The sequence below is a fragment of the Leptonychotes weddellii genome, chromosome 4 (assembly GCF_054177405.1).
Source record: "Leptonychotes weddellii isolate Sample4059 chromosome 4, ASM5417740v2, whole genome shotgun sequence".
Classification (NCBI taxonomy): domain Eukaryota; kingdom Metazoa; phylum Chordata; class Mammalia; order Carnivora; family Phocidae; genus Leptonychotes; species Leptonychotes weddellii.
In genome coordinates this window covers 85,974,903-85,993,845 of record NC_138372.1, presented here as the reverse complement: position 1 = coordinate 85,993,845, position 18,943 = coordinate 85,974,903, and the positions used below count along the sequence as shown (strand labels likewise).

Sequence of the window (18,943 nt, the reverse complement as noted above, 5' to 3'; positions counted from 1 at the left end):
CTTCACTTATTTATTTTTAATTTATTGCATTTATTAGACTTTTGGCCCCTCAATCCCAGACATCTGTGTAACTGGATCAGTAGAAGGAAAGTATTAGTTAACTAAATTTATTAGAAACTCAAAAGAATACAATTTCCATTTTTTTTTTTTACAATATTTTAACATTTTCTTAGGTTGGTCAGAGCTTACATTTGAAATCTTATTCCTAAATCTCAATTTAGTAACCGATGGCCTGACCACATTCCTGGGAAGTCTCAGCAAGGCATGAACACTACTTCATACCTAGTTGCAACGAGACAGTATCTAGATCCCTGAGCAGCTATGTAGACTTTCTAGGACTAGTCTCCTCCTCAGTATTCGGGGACAAGGCACAGGGTTTTCTCAGCTTGTTTCTTGCCTTCGCCAGCACTTAACTGGCCGACAAGCTGTTTTGCTCTACCTCTATGGAGAACACGTAAGCCGTATCGATACCCTAGATCCATGTCCTCATTAAGTGTCACCTTTGTAAAAACAGAAACAACTGGGAAGGAAAAGAAAAGCACCACTATATAGCCAGCTAAAATTTTAACTTAGCGATCTTTTCCATACTATGACTACTACACTACTTCATATACAGTCGAAGCAAAAGCAACGGACACATTCTCCGTATGCGTTTTCACTTTTCCCCACTTCTCTCAAATTCTTCGATCTATTATAAAGCAAATTTGAACATTTTTACATAACATTTCATTGGTGGGCTTATACCCAACATATTAACAATGACAAAAGGATTCCCTTGATGAAATTACAAGCTGTGGAAGATTTGAAATAGTAAAGTTAACCCCTGATACAGTATTAAACTTATTTTTACATATAAAAATAATACACAGTGGGATATTTTATTCAATAAGATACAATCTTTAAGATCAAGAGAGAATATACAAAACTAATCTATGTAGTCCGATGTAGTCTGCTGTATAGTAGGAATAAATACATCTAGAACAGAAAGTGTGAGGTCTGTTCTTAGAGAAATTACCAATGACTTAGGGGTTTAAAGCCAAGTGTTCTGTAGGTACAGGCAGAAAGGAGCTACTGTTGCATTTTAAAACAATGTGGCCATTATAAAATAAAAGTCTTAAATCTATAAACAATAACAAAAACACACAAACCAAACGAAAATGTACTAAAATTTAATCATCCAAAAAAGTTGTAATTTAATCTGACAGTAAAACACAAGAAGCAATATTAGAGTTGGTTTAGTATATTATATATTTTAGCTTTGAAAGCCATAGAAATCAGTTATCCCAGTTTTTTTCCTATAAAAGACCCATTTTTCCAAAGCATTATGCACAATTTTAATTAGAATATAATGACAGAATGATATTTCATAATTTTTAAATATAAAATGAAGTCAATGACTCAAAAAGTTATCTGCTGCAATGAGTTTGAGGGGAAATTTCATAATCTATATCATTACAGATATAAAGTATAATGGTTCAACTTTTAGTTCTTGACAGGGAGGAATCATGATAAAAAGGTCAATATGAAATCATCTGATTATAGTAGCAATATCTAACATTTGAAATGCATCCATGCTCTTTTGTATAATCATATTAGAGTCAAGTATATTTATTTTCACATCTGTTATAACTGCTATTGCAAAGGAGAAATACTATTGTCTTATTTTCCAAGAGATATACACAGAGCAATTTTTTTTTTCTCCAGGGAATCTGTGCAAACCAATATAAGATTTAAATTCTTCACATAATATATAAAACAGGAGAAGCCTCTTCAGATTTAATTTTTGAAGTCTGGAATGCTGGCACTTCCCAATTAGGCAACAGTTCTTCATTCCTGTAATCTAGAACATTGAATATATATTTATATTTATATATATATAAAATATATATACACACACACATATATGGTTAATCTCTTGATGTCAGAAGATGGTAGTGAACAAGGAGATATTCAATCATATAGAAAGAAACAGATATTGGCTGAGTGTTACTAGACAACTAAATTATACTAAACAGCTACAGTAACAGGGCTATTTTAAACTCCTTTTGAAAATGTTTAAAAAACAGTTTTATTAGTTTCACAATCTGACAGTCCTGTCTGTAAAAAGGAAAACAGTAATTATTTCTATCCCATTATCATCTTATTTTTCCAAAAAGGAAATGATACCTGTGCATAAAATTTCTTTATCCAACCATTTCAGGATTATAGGATATTAGGATTACCACTTTTTTAAAGATTTTATTTATTTATTTGAGAGAGAGGGACAGAGTGCACGAGTGGGGGGAGGGGGAGGGGAGAGAGAGAGAATCTCTTAAGCAGACTCCGAGCTGAGCACAGTGCCTGATACAGGGCTCGTCGGGGGGCTCGATCTCATGACCCTGAGATCATGACCTGAGCCGAAACCAAGTCAGACGCTTAACCAACTGAGCCATGCAGGCGCCCCTAGGATTACCACTTCTAATACAGGTTAGGACCAGAAGAGATGACACAGAAGAGCTGACCCCCATATGCAAGGGCAGAAGAATCCACGTTAGTTGTATTGCTCAGCAGAAAAGAATTAGGTTAAAGGAACAATTTCCTGAAGATGAATTTCTCTTCTAGTCTTTAGAAGTGGGACACACAAGAAAGAGATTAACATGTTTCAATACAATCTTACTTAAAGGGTAGGGTCAGATACACTGCCCTCAAGGTTCATGTACTCTTACTAAAAACATATATAGCTACTTAAATTTACCCCTTATCTCGGTACTTTTCAAGTGAGATCAACATGGCACTTCCAGTCTATAATCACTCTGTGATTTCTTTGCTTTGCCAAGTATTCTGACTGCTAATTGACCCGTTATTTGGTATTTCCAAACATCCACAGAGATCTCAGGTGACTTATTAAACATATTGTTAGGCTGACTTACATATCAGAGCTAAGAATTTATACAACCAGGATGAAAGTCTTATTTCTAGATGTAGGCCAAGATTTCTCTCCTCTCAGGTAAAACACAATACACTGCAGGGTGTATATGAATGGATGCTCATAACAGGCCAGAAGATGGCACTTCTTCCTTTAAACATAAGCTAAACATTTTCTAGAGAATTGGAAATTAAACTAGGTTCAGCTAAGGTAATGGCATCAACGAAACAGTCAACTACAGCTGACTTAACTAGGAGAGTTAAATGATATAGTTCAGAACAGGAACTGAAGTCCTATTTTCCTTACCTTTGCACCATTACCTAAACAAACACACCAGCAAATTTTAAAATAATCACCTTCACGGAGCTAATGATTTATAGTTACTGAATCAAGATTTCACTTAAAGCCTAAAGCACACATCTGACCAGAAGCTGTCTTTCTTAAATCCAACCAGAGGCAACCCCATGCTGTTTCCTCCTTTCTACCCATTTTCCTTGACCTTCATTTAAAAGGGGGGTACCAAGAAAATTAAATTAAAGGGAGTACAATTATTGAGTTGTTTCCCTGAAGAGAGAGATTCATCCAAGTCTCTCAGGAAGCACATATTAGTTAATTTGGTGCTCTGGAAGAGGTAATCTGCTCGATGGACCCAAGAGACTTAAAAGACTTAGTGTAAGCAACTCTCAATTGGGAACAGTAGCCTTTCCTCTGACCGAACCAAGATTAGTAATATGCACATAACTAGCACCAAATTACCTCATAAAATAACTTCATGAAAATATTCTTTTATGGCATAGTTTATAGCGTTTGTGAAGATAAGGAGAAATTGTTCAAGGGATTTCATATACACAATTAGATAAAAAGAAACAAATGGTCCCACAGGGCCTGGTTTCTCACTTGATAGGCAGCTTCAATGCTGCCACTAATTTCTCTCCAATAGGTTCACTTTAACGAAAACTTAAGCGGTACTTAACGTCAACTACTACTTAGAAGCCTATAGACAAAACATTTCAAAGAAGTCAACCTAGAACCAAGAGGAAATGACTACCAAAACATGCACCAGATACCCAGCAGAATGGCTTGAGTTAAAAAGACTGACGGTACCATCTTTGGCGAGGACATGGAACTCATCAACTGCTAGCAGGTGTGTAAACTGGTACAATTACCTTGAAAAACTTTTTAGCAGTATCTACTAATGCTATCCATATATATAGTGTATAGTCTGGCCATCTCGTTCCTAGGCACATACCAAGTAGAAATGATGCACATGTGCATAAAGACTCATGCAAGAATGCAGAGAATTATCCACCTTAGTTCTTGAGAAGACCCCAAATGTCCATCAGCAGCAAAATATGTAAGTCCACTGCTAGTACAGTCAGGCAATGCAAATGAACTACTGCAGCCCATATGCTACTGCAGTAGTACCCTTCTAGGGCAATTCTCGAAAACATATTTTTGAGTAAAAGTCACCAGACAGAATACCTGTTTTTGTTAATGTTAAGTTCGAAGAGAGGCAAAACCAATTACGGTGTTAGGAATCAGGGCAGGGATTACCCTGAGGGAGGAATGACTATTATTGATACACAGAGGTGTGTTCACTTTGAAATAACACATCAAATGTTCACTTAAGCATTTTGTTTCAGATGACCCATGTTCGGCTTTAATTTGGCAGGAACTCAGGAGTGACCCTGGAAGGAATTCTACCTATTCAACCACTATTTCTAGAATACCTGTTCTGTAGCTGGCATCGGGGACATGGTGGTGAACAAAACATCTATGGTCCTTGCCCTCGGACAGCTTAGAATCTCATCTCATGGGGAGAGAGACAAATTATCAACAGATGAGCACATCTACAAGCCATGTATCACATTTACAAGACACAGAAACCTGGAAATAACCCTAACAGGTGGAATGGGAAGTGGCTAGGGGTGGGGAAAGCCCAAAATAAGAGCGTGAGCAAGGCGTTTGTTCTGCTTTCCGGACCTTACCTGGCTCAGAGCTGCTGCTCACTGTGGGTCTAAAGCAGAAGGCATGATTTCTTTTTAGGCTTCTTCTTTTCCACTGGTGTTTTTCTATTTATCTGTCTGACCAGGTCATAAAATATCTAAATAAAAACAAGAAAAAAAGTCTTATTCAACAAACACTTGAGATCTTGCTCCACAAAACCATCTTGGTTCTGTTAAATGTTATTCTGCTCTTGGATCTATATTTTGCTGCTTTATTCTAACAGCAGGTTTCTCAGAAGCCCCAGGTGGCTTTCAGTCCAGGTAAAGCAGGACTTACCAATTTACTGTGAGGGAAATAACCTGCTCTTAGATATTCAATATAAACTTAAGAAAAAAGGTTCATAGTGAAAAACAAGATAGTGAAGTTATATTCGTCATGGACTCGTCTATGCTTCAAAACATAATTATTAAGGGAATAGTTAATGCTCAACTTGAATCTTCACATTTATTTTATTTTTAAAAACTTCAAACTTGGGTGCCTGGGTGGCTCAGTTGGTTAAGTGTCCAACTCTTGATTTCGGCTCAGGTCATGATCTCAGGGTCCTGGGATCAAGCCCCGTGACTGGCTCCCCGCTCAATGGGGAGTCTGCCTGTCTCCCTCTCCTTCCGCCCCTCCCCTGCTCTCGTGCGAACTTGCTTTCTCCCCCTTAAATAAATCTTTAAATGAAAATAAAAATAAAAACTTCAAACTTACAGAAAAGTTACAAGAATACCAAGGACTTGTTTGTGTACATTCTTTACCCAGACTCACCAATTAGTAACATTTTGCCACGTGTACTTTATCATTTCTCCCTAAATACACTCTTATTTTCTAAACCATCTGAGAGTAGTCTGCATACAACAGGTCCCTTAATGGTTGAGTGTGTATCTCCTAAGAACAAGGATATTCTTCCATACCCATGTTACAGTTACACATTGAGTACATTTAAGCACCAATATGTTACTTTGTATCATCTACAGCGCAGATCCCAATTTTATCAGTTATCCCAATAATGTCCTATATAGAATTCCTGCTCCCCCCCACCAAAGGATCCATCTAGGATCACATACTGCATTTAATTTTCTGTCACTTTAATCTTTTAAAATCTGGAACAGTTCTTCAGTCTTTGTCTTTCATGACATTGTCATTTCTGAAAATGGATGGCTAGTAACTTTATAGAATTTCCCTCAGTTTGGGTTTGTCTGATGTTTCTTCATGAGTAGATTCATGTTATATATTTTTGGCTGGAATAGGACAACCGTGTTCCCCTCAAGATACCACATGTAAAAGCAAATGATTTTTGTTTGCTGCTTTTGGTGATACTAATTTTGGCTAAACTGAAAAAGAGAAAAAGTGTGTGACCCCAATTTTAAGTAATAATCTCTGTTACTACATCTTCTGGATTTGTTTTGGATGAAAAATGCAAGGCATCAGAGACAAAAATACAATAGTACTTATTTCACAGAAGAAGATTATTTTAATACTGATATGTTTATATGTTTCATAGTGCTAAGTATGTCCAAGTATTAGAACAATTAAACAACAGATCAGCTGAATTTGGTTCTTTGCTATGAAATGCAAATACTTACTTACTAATGACCTGAGAAGCAAATATCGCAGAATCTCTTTACTATTACTCATCTGTAATAAATAGTGCTTTGTAGAAGTGTATCAAAAGGCCCTAGCTTTTAGGGGCATTATAGGGACAAACAACAAAATTTGAATATGTACTAAACAGGGACTGTGTAAATAACAATTTTCTTGATTTTAATAATTGTGGTTGTGTAAGAAAATGTCTTTGATCTAAGGGTACATACACTAACATATTTAGGAGTAAAGGAGTGTGATACTTAAACACTGACAAAATATTAACTAGTGAATCTGGATGAAGAGTGAAAAAATTCTTACTGTTCTTACATATTTTCAGTAAGTGTTAAAAAGTAAAATATTTAAAAAATCATTTCTTTAAGATGGTGCCCAGATAAAACAACTTCTATTTATTTTTTAAAATGGTCCTAAGATTACAAGGCTAAATTATTAAAAAGAAAAGCTTTATCCCAAAGCTTTAAGTGATTCATTTATATTCTTTTCTTTCTGCTCCATCCTCCCCACTGCCGTCTTCGTCCATTTAACTTCTCTATTATCTTATTTCTAAGAAAGTTGAAAACACTGGATTTATGAACAAAACAGCAGTTTCACAGCTCTGAAACTCTCTCAAGAACTTAATATGCATAAGCCACGAACAAGTTCTCTTTTGTTCCCTAGCCTTAATGCGTAAGCTAGAAGATGAAAAATTAAAAGGATAAACTAAAATAGTCTAAGAATCAAAACCACATATTTCTTCACGCCAGCCAGTTTTGGGTTTCTGGTACTCCACTAACTGGTTTTGTAGTGATATCCTCAATGACTTCTTTGGCAAATGCTGCCCACCTCACCGCAGCAGCTGGTTCAGTGATAGAGGCAAGTTCAAACTATAGTATTTGGTTAGATACGCTTAGAGGCCTCAGCCTAGGTTCTTCCTCATCTCTCTGAACTATAGAAAAATCTAAAGGGAAGACAGAATAGTTTCTCAATCCCTCTGCCATTACTCAACTGGGATGTCTTGATTCCAATTATTATTCCAGCCTCAGCAAAGAACAATTAATTCTTGATTAAGACTGATGTGATTCTGGTACTGTCAGTCCTACTTTCAGAACAGAGCAAAAATGGTGTGGGTAAGAGTTTAATATATATATTCTGCTACAGGTATCAGGGAATTAGAGGGCTATTTAGCCAAGCAGTACGTCCCTGTGTGATCTGAAATTTGAGTCCAACAAAAATCACATGTATATTTACAAAGCATTAGCTGTCTGAGGAACTATGAACTATCCAAGGAACTCTGTAGCTGGATTATCAAGCTATAAATAGAGAAACATTAAAAGAAACTCAAATATTATACTCTAGCATAAAGTTTGTATGTCCCTCAAAAGAGTAAAGATCCTTAAATAGCTAACGTATTCCATTTTGTTTTACTGTTCTCTGTTTTTAATAAACCCTCACATCAAGGTTTAACAAGACTGCTGTGAAAATGGAGCTCTGGGGCACTGGAAACTATAACCCAGGAGGCTTAGCAAGTAGCAGGTGAGTTGTCACAAACATGTAATGCTTTTTAAAAGTAAGGAACACCTCCAGTCCATGGTGCTCACTGGACCCTGGCCCAACCCAGCCCCAGCAGAGCCAAGTCCTATGAACCTGGCAGGCGGGTACCAGTGAGGGTGAGAACAGGAACAGCAAGGAACCAGATCCCTAAGGCCAATCATCCTGCAGATGGTGACCCTGTACTACTGTTTCCCTAACCAAGCTCATGCATCAATCCTAATGCTTTTTCCCCCCAAGATTTATTTATTTACGAGACAGCGAGAGTGCGAGGATGCACAAGCACCAGCCCCCACCATGCTTTTTAGCTCTGGTTTTTTTTTTTGAGAAAAGACTGTACTAAAACTTAAAATTTTAGGGGTGCCTGGGTGGCTCAGTTGGTTGAGCGTCTGCCTTCAGCTCAGGTCATGATCCTGGGGTCCTGGGATGGAGCCCCATATCAGGCTCCCTGCTCAGAGGGAAGTCTGCTTCTCCTTCTCCCGCTGACCCCCCACCTTGTACACACTCTCTTTCTCAAATAAATAAAATCTTTTTTTTTTTTTTAAAGATTTTATTTATTTATTTGACAGAGAGAGAGACAGCGAGAGAGGGAACACAAGCGGGGGTGGTGGGAGAGGGAGAAGCAGGCTTCCCGCCGAGCAGGGAGCCCGATGTGGGGCTCAATCCCAGGACCCTGTGATCATGACCTGAGCCGAAGGCAGACGCTGAACAACTGAGCCACCCAGGTGCCCCTCAAATAAATAAAATCTTAAAAAGCAAACAAACTTAAAATTTTATGATTAGTAAAATTTTTAAAGTAACATCTATAAAACTGTAATTACACAACAGAGAAAGTTGAAGCTAAAAGCATATCATACTTCCTTTCATTTACTTGGCAGTGAAAAAGAAATGACTGTTGAAGATCTCAGTAGGGACTTGTTCCCCACTAGGATGCAAACTTCTCTAGGGCAGGAATAGTGTCTGTCTGGATCACTGGGATTACCCCAGTGCCTGACACACTGCCAGACACATAGGCACAAAATAAATATTTGCTGAACAAAGTGCCAGACACTGCTAGACACATAAGCATGCAATAAGTATTTGCTGAATAATGAAATTTATGAATTTTTTATGTACTTATAAAAATTGGTTTACCTAAAAAAGTAAACTTTAACATTCTTGGTTATTTGAAAACAGAGGATCTGTAGCAAGCTTAATTTTTTTGCCTGTCAGATGTTTAAAGTAACTTAGTCATTTTAAAAGTCAAACAAGAGCCTATAACCATAATATTAAATCAAGGAAAAGTGACCTACAGACCCAAAGGCCAGAGAGAAACAGCAAACAAAAACACAGGATGCTGATAACCTAAGGCACTCATAAGTCTCACCTATGTTATAAGTGAGCTAAATTGACCGATGACCTGTGATACCACAAATGACAAGCAAACTGGCAAGTGAAGACTTCTGCATCACGGGGAAAGGAAAGAAGTCTACTCTGGTTGGCTGGTTGTTTTTTTTAAAAAAAGCTTATGTTAAATATGTTAAAACAAACAAAAGCAAAGAGAACCTCTTGAGGTTTTGGTCGGTTGGTGGCGGCAGGTGAAAGTGCACGGATCTTTCAGGGATCCAGGAGGGTATTGGATTGACACCCAGGCAGCGGGCATGCTTATTAAGCATTTCCTGTCACAGCTACGTTCTCAGGATAGTGGAAGGCTTAAGTCACAGACAAAAAAAGCCTTGGGCACCTGCTGCACCAGGCCTCAAAGAGCGGGTGAATTCCAGTTCCATGCCCATGCTCACAGATTCCTCCCTTTGAGTCAGAAACCAAAGGCAGGCACGACTCAAAACACCAAATTCTGTGGTATCCATGAGGAAAGTAAAATATTTTAAAATAAAATAGTATTATCTTTCTGTATAACATAGGTTCACAAGCTCAGTAACTACTTTGATTTTTGTATTTTCCTACTTGACTTTACAACCTCTTTACACACATGCGCATAGGTAACTGTTACAATGCAAGGGTGACCGGACCATGTGCACACACCACCTTCTGGCATATCATTCAGAAGCTTAGCAGGACTTGAAACACATTGTTTAACTTAAACTTTCTCTTTGCCAATAAGGTAAATATCAGTGTCTTCATCACAGCCATCAAAGTGATTTTACTCAAGTGAGGGAATATGGTTTCTAGGAATTACTTAGTGTTCTCTGTACACTGCTAGAATCAAGACCACTTAGAAGAAAATTTTTTCTTCAAAAAATTTGGTTTTGGCTATTAACTTAAAGGTAACTAAAAAGGCACTTGTTTGTGCTGCCTAGCAGCTGTAGGTTACCTCATTAACGTTGATCTTTGACTTTGCAGAAGATTCTAAAAAGGCACAGTTACACCACTGTCTTGCTAAATTCTGACCCTGTTCTTTGCCAACTACTCGCTCATCTTCCAGGTCACATTTATTGCCAACCAAAATCATTGGAACCTGTGGGAAGGAAAAAAACGTAATATGAGCACTAGCATACTTGTTCCTTAGCCTCTTTTAAGTAAGCAACTACCTGTCACCAATTGAAATGTATTAGTTAGGACTATAAGCTTCACAAAGTGCTTAAAAAAATTCTATGTATGCACATTGGGGAAAGAAGGTAGACGGAGGGGGAAGAGACAGAAAAAATATGGAAGAGATCCTACTACGTTCATTTGCTAAATTATTTTAAGGATATAATTGCATAATTCTCATGTGGACTACTAATAATAGCTGAATTCCAAGTACAAAAATCTGAAGGAAAAGGAATCTTCTGCAATGCAGAGAAGAATGTACTCACTGGGCCTAACTGTGGTTTAAGTGCTTCATCTCAAAGGTTCAACAAATTCCAAAAGTAGTTGGCAAGACCAACACAGTAACAGGTTCTACTTCTATGTTTGACATTAGATCTGAAGACCAGTTTAGGTGAGATGTTAAGAAGGAATAACAGCTTAACAATAACCCACAAAATAGAGCCACAAAGCAACCATGCCTTCCCTTTTTCCCCATACCAGAAAGGCTGCCCCTACTTGCAATAAAACAAGTTGCTAACAAACTATATAACACCCTTAGATAAAAGGTGTCCACAGAACACAGTCATTTGTGAGGTGATGCACACTACACACAAGAAAGGATTTAAGGGACATGGTGGATCTTGTACTTAAAATAAGCAGTACTTGGGAGAAGTGTATCACAAGTTAGATGAAACATTCTAGACATCTACAAGTCCATCTTTTTTAGTTATGACATGAGATAAAGAGATTAACATCACCAGAATTCGGTGATTTGTATATAATTGCCTATGAAAACAGAAGGCTCTTAGATAAATTACTCATGGGAAGCAAGAGAACTATTCATTAGGTTACGTTGATCATGAGTCATATGGTAGAAATCCCTTCCGCCTACAGTATTACCCAAAGTTAAGGTCCTGAGCAGATGCATATGTTCCCATTAATAATGAGAGAGAACATGCAAAAACAGAAAGAAAGGTACAAATGAAATTTTATATCCCAATTTATACAACCGAAACGGAACTCTCTGTAGTTCAGAACTGAGGTAAAAACGTAAAATATACATTTCATCTTTAAAGGCAAAAAGGCACAACAGCAATGATGTTATTCATCAAATAAGAATTGTGCAACAAAAATAAAATGAAAAAAATATAAAAGCCCAGTTAATTAAAATCGTCAACATAACTCAAAGGAAAAAACTGTTAAGTACAAACTATACCAAGAGAATTTTAGAAATGGAAACATACCATTATGGTTCTTACTAATGTTCTTTGAACACTGTTTCTGACATAACTACCACCTTTCAAAGCTCAATTCGAGTCCCACTTCTCCCAAGTACTGACTCCTCTTTCTTCCCTACTGCACTTATTAACACACAGCACAATGAGCACTTTATCAAACATGCCCTCTATCTTAGCATATAATCTGTAGGTAAATTCAGAAAGTTGTAAAAATTTTTTGATCACAGAGACACCTTTAGGTTTGTGGTAGATACCCTCCAAATCCTCTTAACAGAAAAACAAAAACACTTTTTGGCCACAGAGAGATAGCAGTATGTCTTAGAGTGAGAAAAACAGGGGTGCCTGGGTGGCTCAGTCAGTTGAGCATCTGCCTTCAGCTCAGGTCATGATCTCGGGGTCCTGGGATAGAGCTCCACTCCCTGCTCAGCAGGGATTCTGCTTTTCCCTCTCCCTCTGCCTCTCCCCCTCTGCTCGTGCTCTGTCTCTTTCTCTCTCTCTCAAATAAATAAAATCTTTAAAACAAGTAGAAAAATACTTACATCTTCTGTGTCCTTAACCCGTAAAATCTGTTCCCTCAGGTCCTGTAAGTCATTAAACGTGGACTGAGCTGTAATAGAATATACTAGTGCAAACCCTTGGCCATTCTTCATATACAAATCCCTCATCGCTGTAAATTGCTCCTATAATAAAAAATGTACAATTATAAGTATGATTTCTTGAATGTACACTGGAACAATTTACATCTGAATAATCACAAGTAAGCTACTCAATTTTTTCTTACACTCTATCATGACAGGAAATATAAGACCTATTACACAGTTTCTAGAAACTCTGAGATAGATGTTCTTGTTCCCTACTTATACAACTAGAAGCAATGACAATGAACTAAGGAATTAGAAGATTAGAAGGGAGATCTTAACCACCTTATCATGCAATATCATGCTTTCTGTGTGGTTTAGAAACTGTATATAATTCCTTTGTACATATAGATCCTAATTAAATTATTTTGATGCTACTAAAGATGACCTCCAAGAAAGTGCTGTTAGAAAAGAGAAGCCTGAGTACTGAATCCTGAGGCCCTCCAACATTAAGGGATTGGGGAGATGAAGACAAATCAGGAAAGGAGACTTAGGAGTAACCAATGAGAGAGGGAGAAAACCAAGCAAGTGTTGATTCCTGGAAGCCAAATGAATAAAATTTTTACAGAGGACAGTGATCAACTGAGTTGGAGGTTGCTGAAAAGTCCAAGGGAGTTGTCCTCAACTCATGCAGAGGACTGATCATGAATGACACGTCATGGACTTGAAGCCATGTGAAGAGAGGGTTAGGATATGAGGACAATCAAAAGATGGTGGGATAAATGGACTGCAGGTTCCAGTGAAGTTGAAGGTATAAAAGGAAGTGAGATGGAAAAACAAGAGGTAGAGAGTAGCATGCTTGAAAATGAGATGAAGGTGGTATCACAGTTATTGGTAATCAGATAGTCTAGGTAAGACCATGGGCGGGAATGGCTGAAGCAGTATGGAGGTCAATAAACTGGTAGGCCGAGGAAATGGATCATCTATAATATCCATATAGGTTCTATTTGAATACTAAAATCACCAAGAATTCTGACGGAAGCAGTGATGAAGAGAGTGAGCAAAACTCTTCAAGGAATAGGAGTGATCTGGGACACGATTAATGAGCATCAACTACTTTCCAAGCTTTATGCAAGGCACTGGGGACAAAGACAACTAAACAGGCAATTATGACACCATACATTGAGCACTAGGATGGGAGAATGACAAGATATTTAAGAGCACAAAGGAAAGATCTCTACAGTAGGGAAGAACTTCCTTAACTTGGACAAGAGGAAGAACAAAAAACTCCTTCACCCTTGCGGAGGTGATGAAAGGAAAAAGTAGAAAAGTGCTCTTTAACTACGGGGGTATCTGGGAACAGAGGGGAATGACTGCTGATTCAGAGGCTAAGGAAATTAGGGGAGGTTGGAATGGCAAAAGGGGGAGATATTTTGAGTCAGCAGATACAAGAAAGATGTAGTTCTAATGATCCCAAGCTTCCTTTCCCACAAAAGAATGGAAAAATATAGTATCATTAGCACTACAATTGCGCCAGTCTACTTATATGCTTTTCTCAATGACATGAAACTTTCTCATCATTCATAAAATTATGTGGAAAATTTGTGCTAAATTTTAAACAACTTATAACATTTAAGAATACCATCCATTCTAAAGCTGAGAACTGCCTAATAGGTAAAGTCTATATGTATGGAGAAAAAAAGAAAAATCACTTAACGTGTGCATTTATGGCAGTATAACAGGAAATCATCAGTAATTAATAACAAAATTATAAAAGAGATGACAAATGAAGGCAATGAAAATAAAAGCAAATACTTGGAGCTCATACTATGAAACAGGCATTATGCCAAGTGATTTATAATCATTATCTCATTTGATCATTACAAGCACCCTATGATATACTTATGTCATCATACAGTAGTCATTTAAAGATGAGAAAAATAAGGCTCAAAATAATCCTGAAGATTTTTGTCAGAAAACATGTATCTGTCAACAGCCCCTTGATATGTTAAAATACTAATAAAAGGCAAAAACAATTTTGATAAAAATTAAAAACTATGGTGCCAAGAGACAAAGTCTTACATAAACCCAGAGAAATACCCATTTTAACTAAAATTCTGGATTTAAAATACCTTTTTTAAAAAAAGCAGTAATAGGGTAATCCTCATCTCAATTTGGGAGAAGATACCCAACATACACATTCTGTAGGTGAACTCGACATACAATGTAAGAGTGGTATGTGGGCATGAAGTACATCACAGATGGTTGGAAGCACATAAGAAAATTTAAGAAGCCCTACATTTAGATAATTTGTTCTTAATCAGAGTAATTACTTTTACTCAGAGGAATTATTCAGATGACAAAACCTGTTCACTAGTTAACTAAAATCTATCAGAAAAAGAGAAAACATCCTTACTGTTCCCGCTGTGTCCAGGATTTCAAGCATACACTGTTGGCAATCTACTTCAACTTGCTGTTGGGGAAGGGAGGAAAAATGAAAGAGTAATATCAAAATCAAAATGTCAGTCTGTTTTCCTGCCACCTCTTTACTCCAAGTACCTATTAACAACTACAAAGCCTTTTCTCTAGGAGTTTGCTCTATTGGCTGAGACTTAACTTGGCACTATAATAAACAACAGGAGGTCTCAAGCACGTTCTATTAATACTACGGAAGCCAGGACTGTTAATGCTGAGTTTAGATATTTTCTGACCACTATAAACTGAGTAATGATTTTTGCTATTATTAGAAGGTAACGGTCATAGACTCCAATTTAAGAAAAACTGCAACAAACAGGTATAGTTCTAACAGAAATAAAAATGTATAAAAATATGTATATTTGTATTCTCTTCAAAGAAAACAAAGCACAAAAGTATTAAATAGCTCAAAATGCAGATAAGATTTTAAAGAAAATTTTACTAAAATACGCCCCAAATTTAATATAGGAAAATTTTAAGAGATAAGGGGAATGCAGAGGTGCTAAAATGAGTAACACTGAACTCATACAGTCCTCAAGACTTTAAGGAAAAGGTATGTCTTTGGAAAAGCTATGTGCATAAGGTGAAATTTTATATACTGAATTGTATTTCCGTTATAAAGTAAGAGAAGGTTGGCCTAAAAGAAGTATCAACTTATCAACTGTGTGGAAAATTTTTAATAAAGAAGTGATTAAGAAAAGTCCACTCTTCAACATTCTAGGTACAGATCTGTTTGTAGTTACAGCTTTAGCCAGCAACTTGTTTGGGAGCAATTTTAGTACGGCAACACTGTCTTCTAAAAATAAGTGTATTAACATAAGGCCTATTTTAAAATCTTCTGCGTCAGATCAGGGATTGCTGAGAAGCACCACTGGTGGACCTACAAACTCAGTGTCACACCACTTACAGGACTCCTGTGGTCATCTGCACAATCAGTAAGTGGGCATGCTCAGTGAACAATGAATTAGGTCTGTAGTTTCTCAATGTACCTGGAACACAACTTTATTTCCAATTTGCAGATAACGAAACTGCTCTGCCAGTATGGCTGGATGAGCTTACATAATTTAACAAAACTTGTAACACTATTAAAGATAAATTCTACAACATTTAACAAAGTAATCCTTTCCTATTTGTTGAGAGGTAGGTTTAATTCTCTTCCTTCCCCCTTAACATACTTGGGAAATAAAATCATGAACATTCCTCATAATGTTAGTCTTATAATGAAATAAAATAGTATTCTGTCAAGACTACTGAATTTTTTTCTTTTGAATAATCTTTGTGTTTTAGAACTTTGGCATTAGGGTCGCAATAAAATTGAGCAGAAAGTACAGTGTTTCCATATACCCTTCTCCTGCTTCCCACTAGCCTCTCCTACCATCAGCCTCCCACACCAGAGTGGCACATTTGTTAGACTCAATGAACCTACGTAGAGACATCATTATCATGCAAAGTCCACAGTCTACATTACGGGTTTACTCTTGGTGTTGTACATTCTATGGGTTGGGAAAATGTGTAATGACATGTAGCTACCATTATGGTATCATGTAGAATCCAGTATCTAATTTCTTATAGTCTAAAGATGAAATCCCTTAAAGTTATTCTAAAACTAAACAAAAATAAAAACTTTTGGTCACAGGATAACTTCGAGAATAAAAGCGATCTTAATTTTACTTCACAAAAAGAGTTGTCAAAAATATACCTATTTATATGCAATTTTTCTAAATTAAAAAAAACCCTCCACCAGGAAAATGTGTACACTAAAGAACAGATTACTAATCAGTAACAGAGCATAGAGTTCTCTAGCTAAGTAGTATTTAATGAGAAATATTCTGTCCTTGTGAAATTTTTAAAAACAGGTATGAAACATTTGTATCACTTCTCAAAAAATATTTTTAAAAAGCAATTCTATGGGTCAAGTTTTAAAGTCCCAAGGAACTATTGGTAAGCATGTGTACACAAGTTTCACATTTTACCTTTCTGTAGGAATCTTCTATCGTTGGGTCATATTTTTCAACAAAAATTCCCTGAACAAACTGAACTGTCTAGAAAAAAAGAAGCAGAGAAAAATTAAGAACTTAAAAGAAAAATCAACTCTTCTAGAATGCTACTTACACCCTTATAAGTGATAAAGACTAAATGAAATTATGTGAAAATTTTGAGTAAACATGCAGATGTACAGTCTCATTATTTTTCAATACAGGGATACACCCACAACTAAGAGGGCACATTGAGAAAGGAAGCGGTTGTGTTAAAAAGCTGTCAACAATACTGCAGCCAATTCCCACTGTGAAATAATTACTATATTAAGTTTCAAAATACAATGAAGATACAAATAAGGACACAGATCCAAATTAATGAAAAAATGAAAATTTATCAGTATTTAAACTCCAAATACCTCTTTACGCATCTATAGTAACTTTTATTTCATGCTCTTAAAGGAATAAACAAAAGGTTCTAAATCTTTGAAAATCTTAAAACAGTCTAATTGTGGGGGAAAAGAGAAAAGGAAATTAGAAAGTACTGAATTTACTAAATTTACAGTCACATTCAAGTTTCATGTTCTCCCTAGAAGTAGGTATTTTTCCCATTTGCTGCTGAGATTCAAATATACAACCTTTCTGATTCCAAAGCCTTACTTTTTTCATCGGAAATACTGCCTACTCATCTTTTTCAGGTTACCTACTTCTTTCTCTAAGATTTCTATAAATACAGACTTGAAACTAGGTATTTTATCATTTGGTAAATAAAAAGAAGTACGGAAGATGGTTGTGAAATATTGCCTGGACAGCTTTGAAACAAGGTCTGGTACATTGTCACCTAAAAGCAAGGAAGGGTAAGAATGTGGCCCGAGGTCACCTACACTTAAATCATGCACGATTTTAGCTTGAGCTAAACACATTAGCTGGAATATAGTAAACTTCACACTTCTTCCTCTAAGCTCCTGTTCTTCAAAGGAGACTCAGGATATAATTACACCAAAAACTTTAATCGTTATTTTTATCAAGGATTTAATCACCTCAGCTTCTTAGCACTACATAGAATTCAAACATGGAAAACTTCCTAATATGCTTTATACTAGAACAGAGGTTCTCAAAATGTGGTCCAGAGCAGATGTTTAGAACAAAACCTATTGTCCTCATAATACCATGACGTACTTGCTTACTCTCATAAATTTACAGTGTTTTCCAAAGGGTATATAACATGTTATAGCTAGATACTAGATGCAGAAGCAGGTATGAGAACCCAAGTGCTTTCTCTAAGCGGTTGTTAGAGACTAGCAAAAATGAAAAACAATCTCCCACTTTTCACTTCCTTCTTCCTAAAGCAAGCTTTCATTGTTTCTCTGAATCTCATCTCCTCAGTTCTCAGGGACATCTTATTCATTCATACCGACTTTTATACCTTCAGTTTTCCTACTGGATCCTCCTCTTCCTTCCTTACCTACTGTCCTTTCTGTGTTAAAATCAAAAACAGAGACCAGCCTGAAAATTCCCTGAGCAGATAAAACCAGTTTAGTCTGTAAACAAAGCTTAATTTAGTTTATTTAGCAAAGCTAAATTGACCTGGGGGTCATTTCTTGCTTATGCTTCTGGAAGTCAAAAGCAAAACTTACACTGTTTCCCAAGGTTGATTTGAGGTAACCACTAACCAATTCTCTATCATTTAAAGAAAATTCTAACACTATAACCAGTCACTGAAGAATAAAGCCACTGTTTTCTCACTCTATAAGCTGCTTTATAACAATATACCCCTAAGCCTCATTCCATGTTCTGGTTTTGAAGGTTCCCGGTTTGCAAACTGTCTTTTTGGTGTGTGCACAATAAACTTACTAATTACCACTTCAATGATTCATTAATTTTACTTCTGTTATTTCTTGAACTTTTGACCCCTGTAACAATTATTCCCTTCCTCTCCTATGTCTTCATTGTCCTTTCCACGGGATTACTGCCTCCAGCACACAAACCGTTTGCTCTACCATCTCCCACCCAGAAATAAAAAATTTCCCTTAACTCCACAACTCCTCCGGCTTCACCTCCCCTCTCTGTTCCCTCTCATAATCAAACTTCATCTGTCTACAATCGTGGTTCTGTTTCTTCAGCACTCATTTACTCTTTAAA

General features: G+C 36.6%; 1 protein-coding gene across 3 annotated transcripts in view; it reads right to left on the bottom strand.

Moving 5' to 3' along the window:
- Positions 1-1,153: 1,153 nt before the first annotated feature.
- The window catches only part of RAP1A (RAP1A, member of RAS oncogene family), a 76,178-nt gene continuing 58,388 nt past the window's right edge, over positions 1,154-18,943 (bottom strand). For all 3 annotated transcript variants that reach the window (XM_081815667.1, XM_081815666.1, XM_081815668.1), the window contains exons 3-8: positions 16,799-16,867; positions 14,767-14,823; positions 12,312-12,452; positions 10,338-10,481; positions 4,894-5,009; positions 1,154-1,840 (exon numbers count right to left, since the gene is read on the bottom strand). In XM_081815667.1, coding sequence (XP_081671793.1) covers positions 4,923-5,009; positions 10,338-10,481; positions 12,312-12,452; positions 14,767-14,823; positions 16,799-16,867 — 498 coding nt within the window. In that variant the 3' untranslated portion in view covers positions 1,154-1,840; positions 4,894-4,922. The remainder of the gene's footprint in view (positions 1,841-4,893; positions 5,010-10,337; positions 10,482-12,311; positions 12,453-14,766; positions 14,824-16,798; positions 16,868-18,943) is intronic.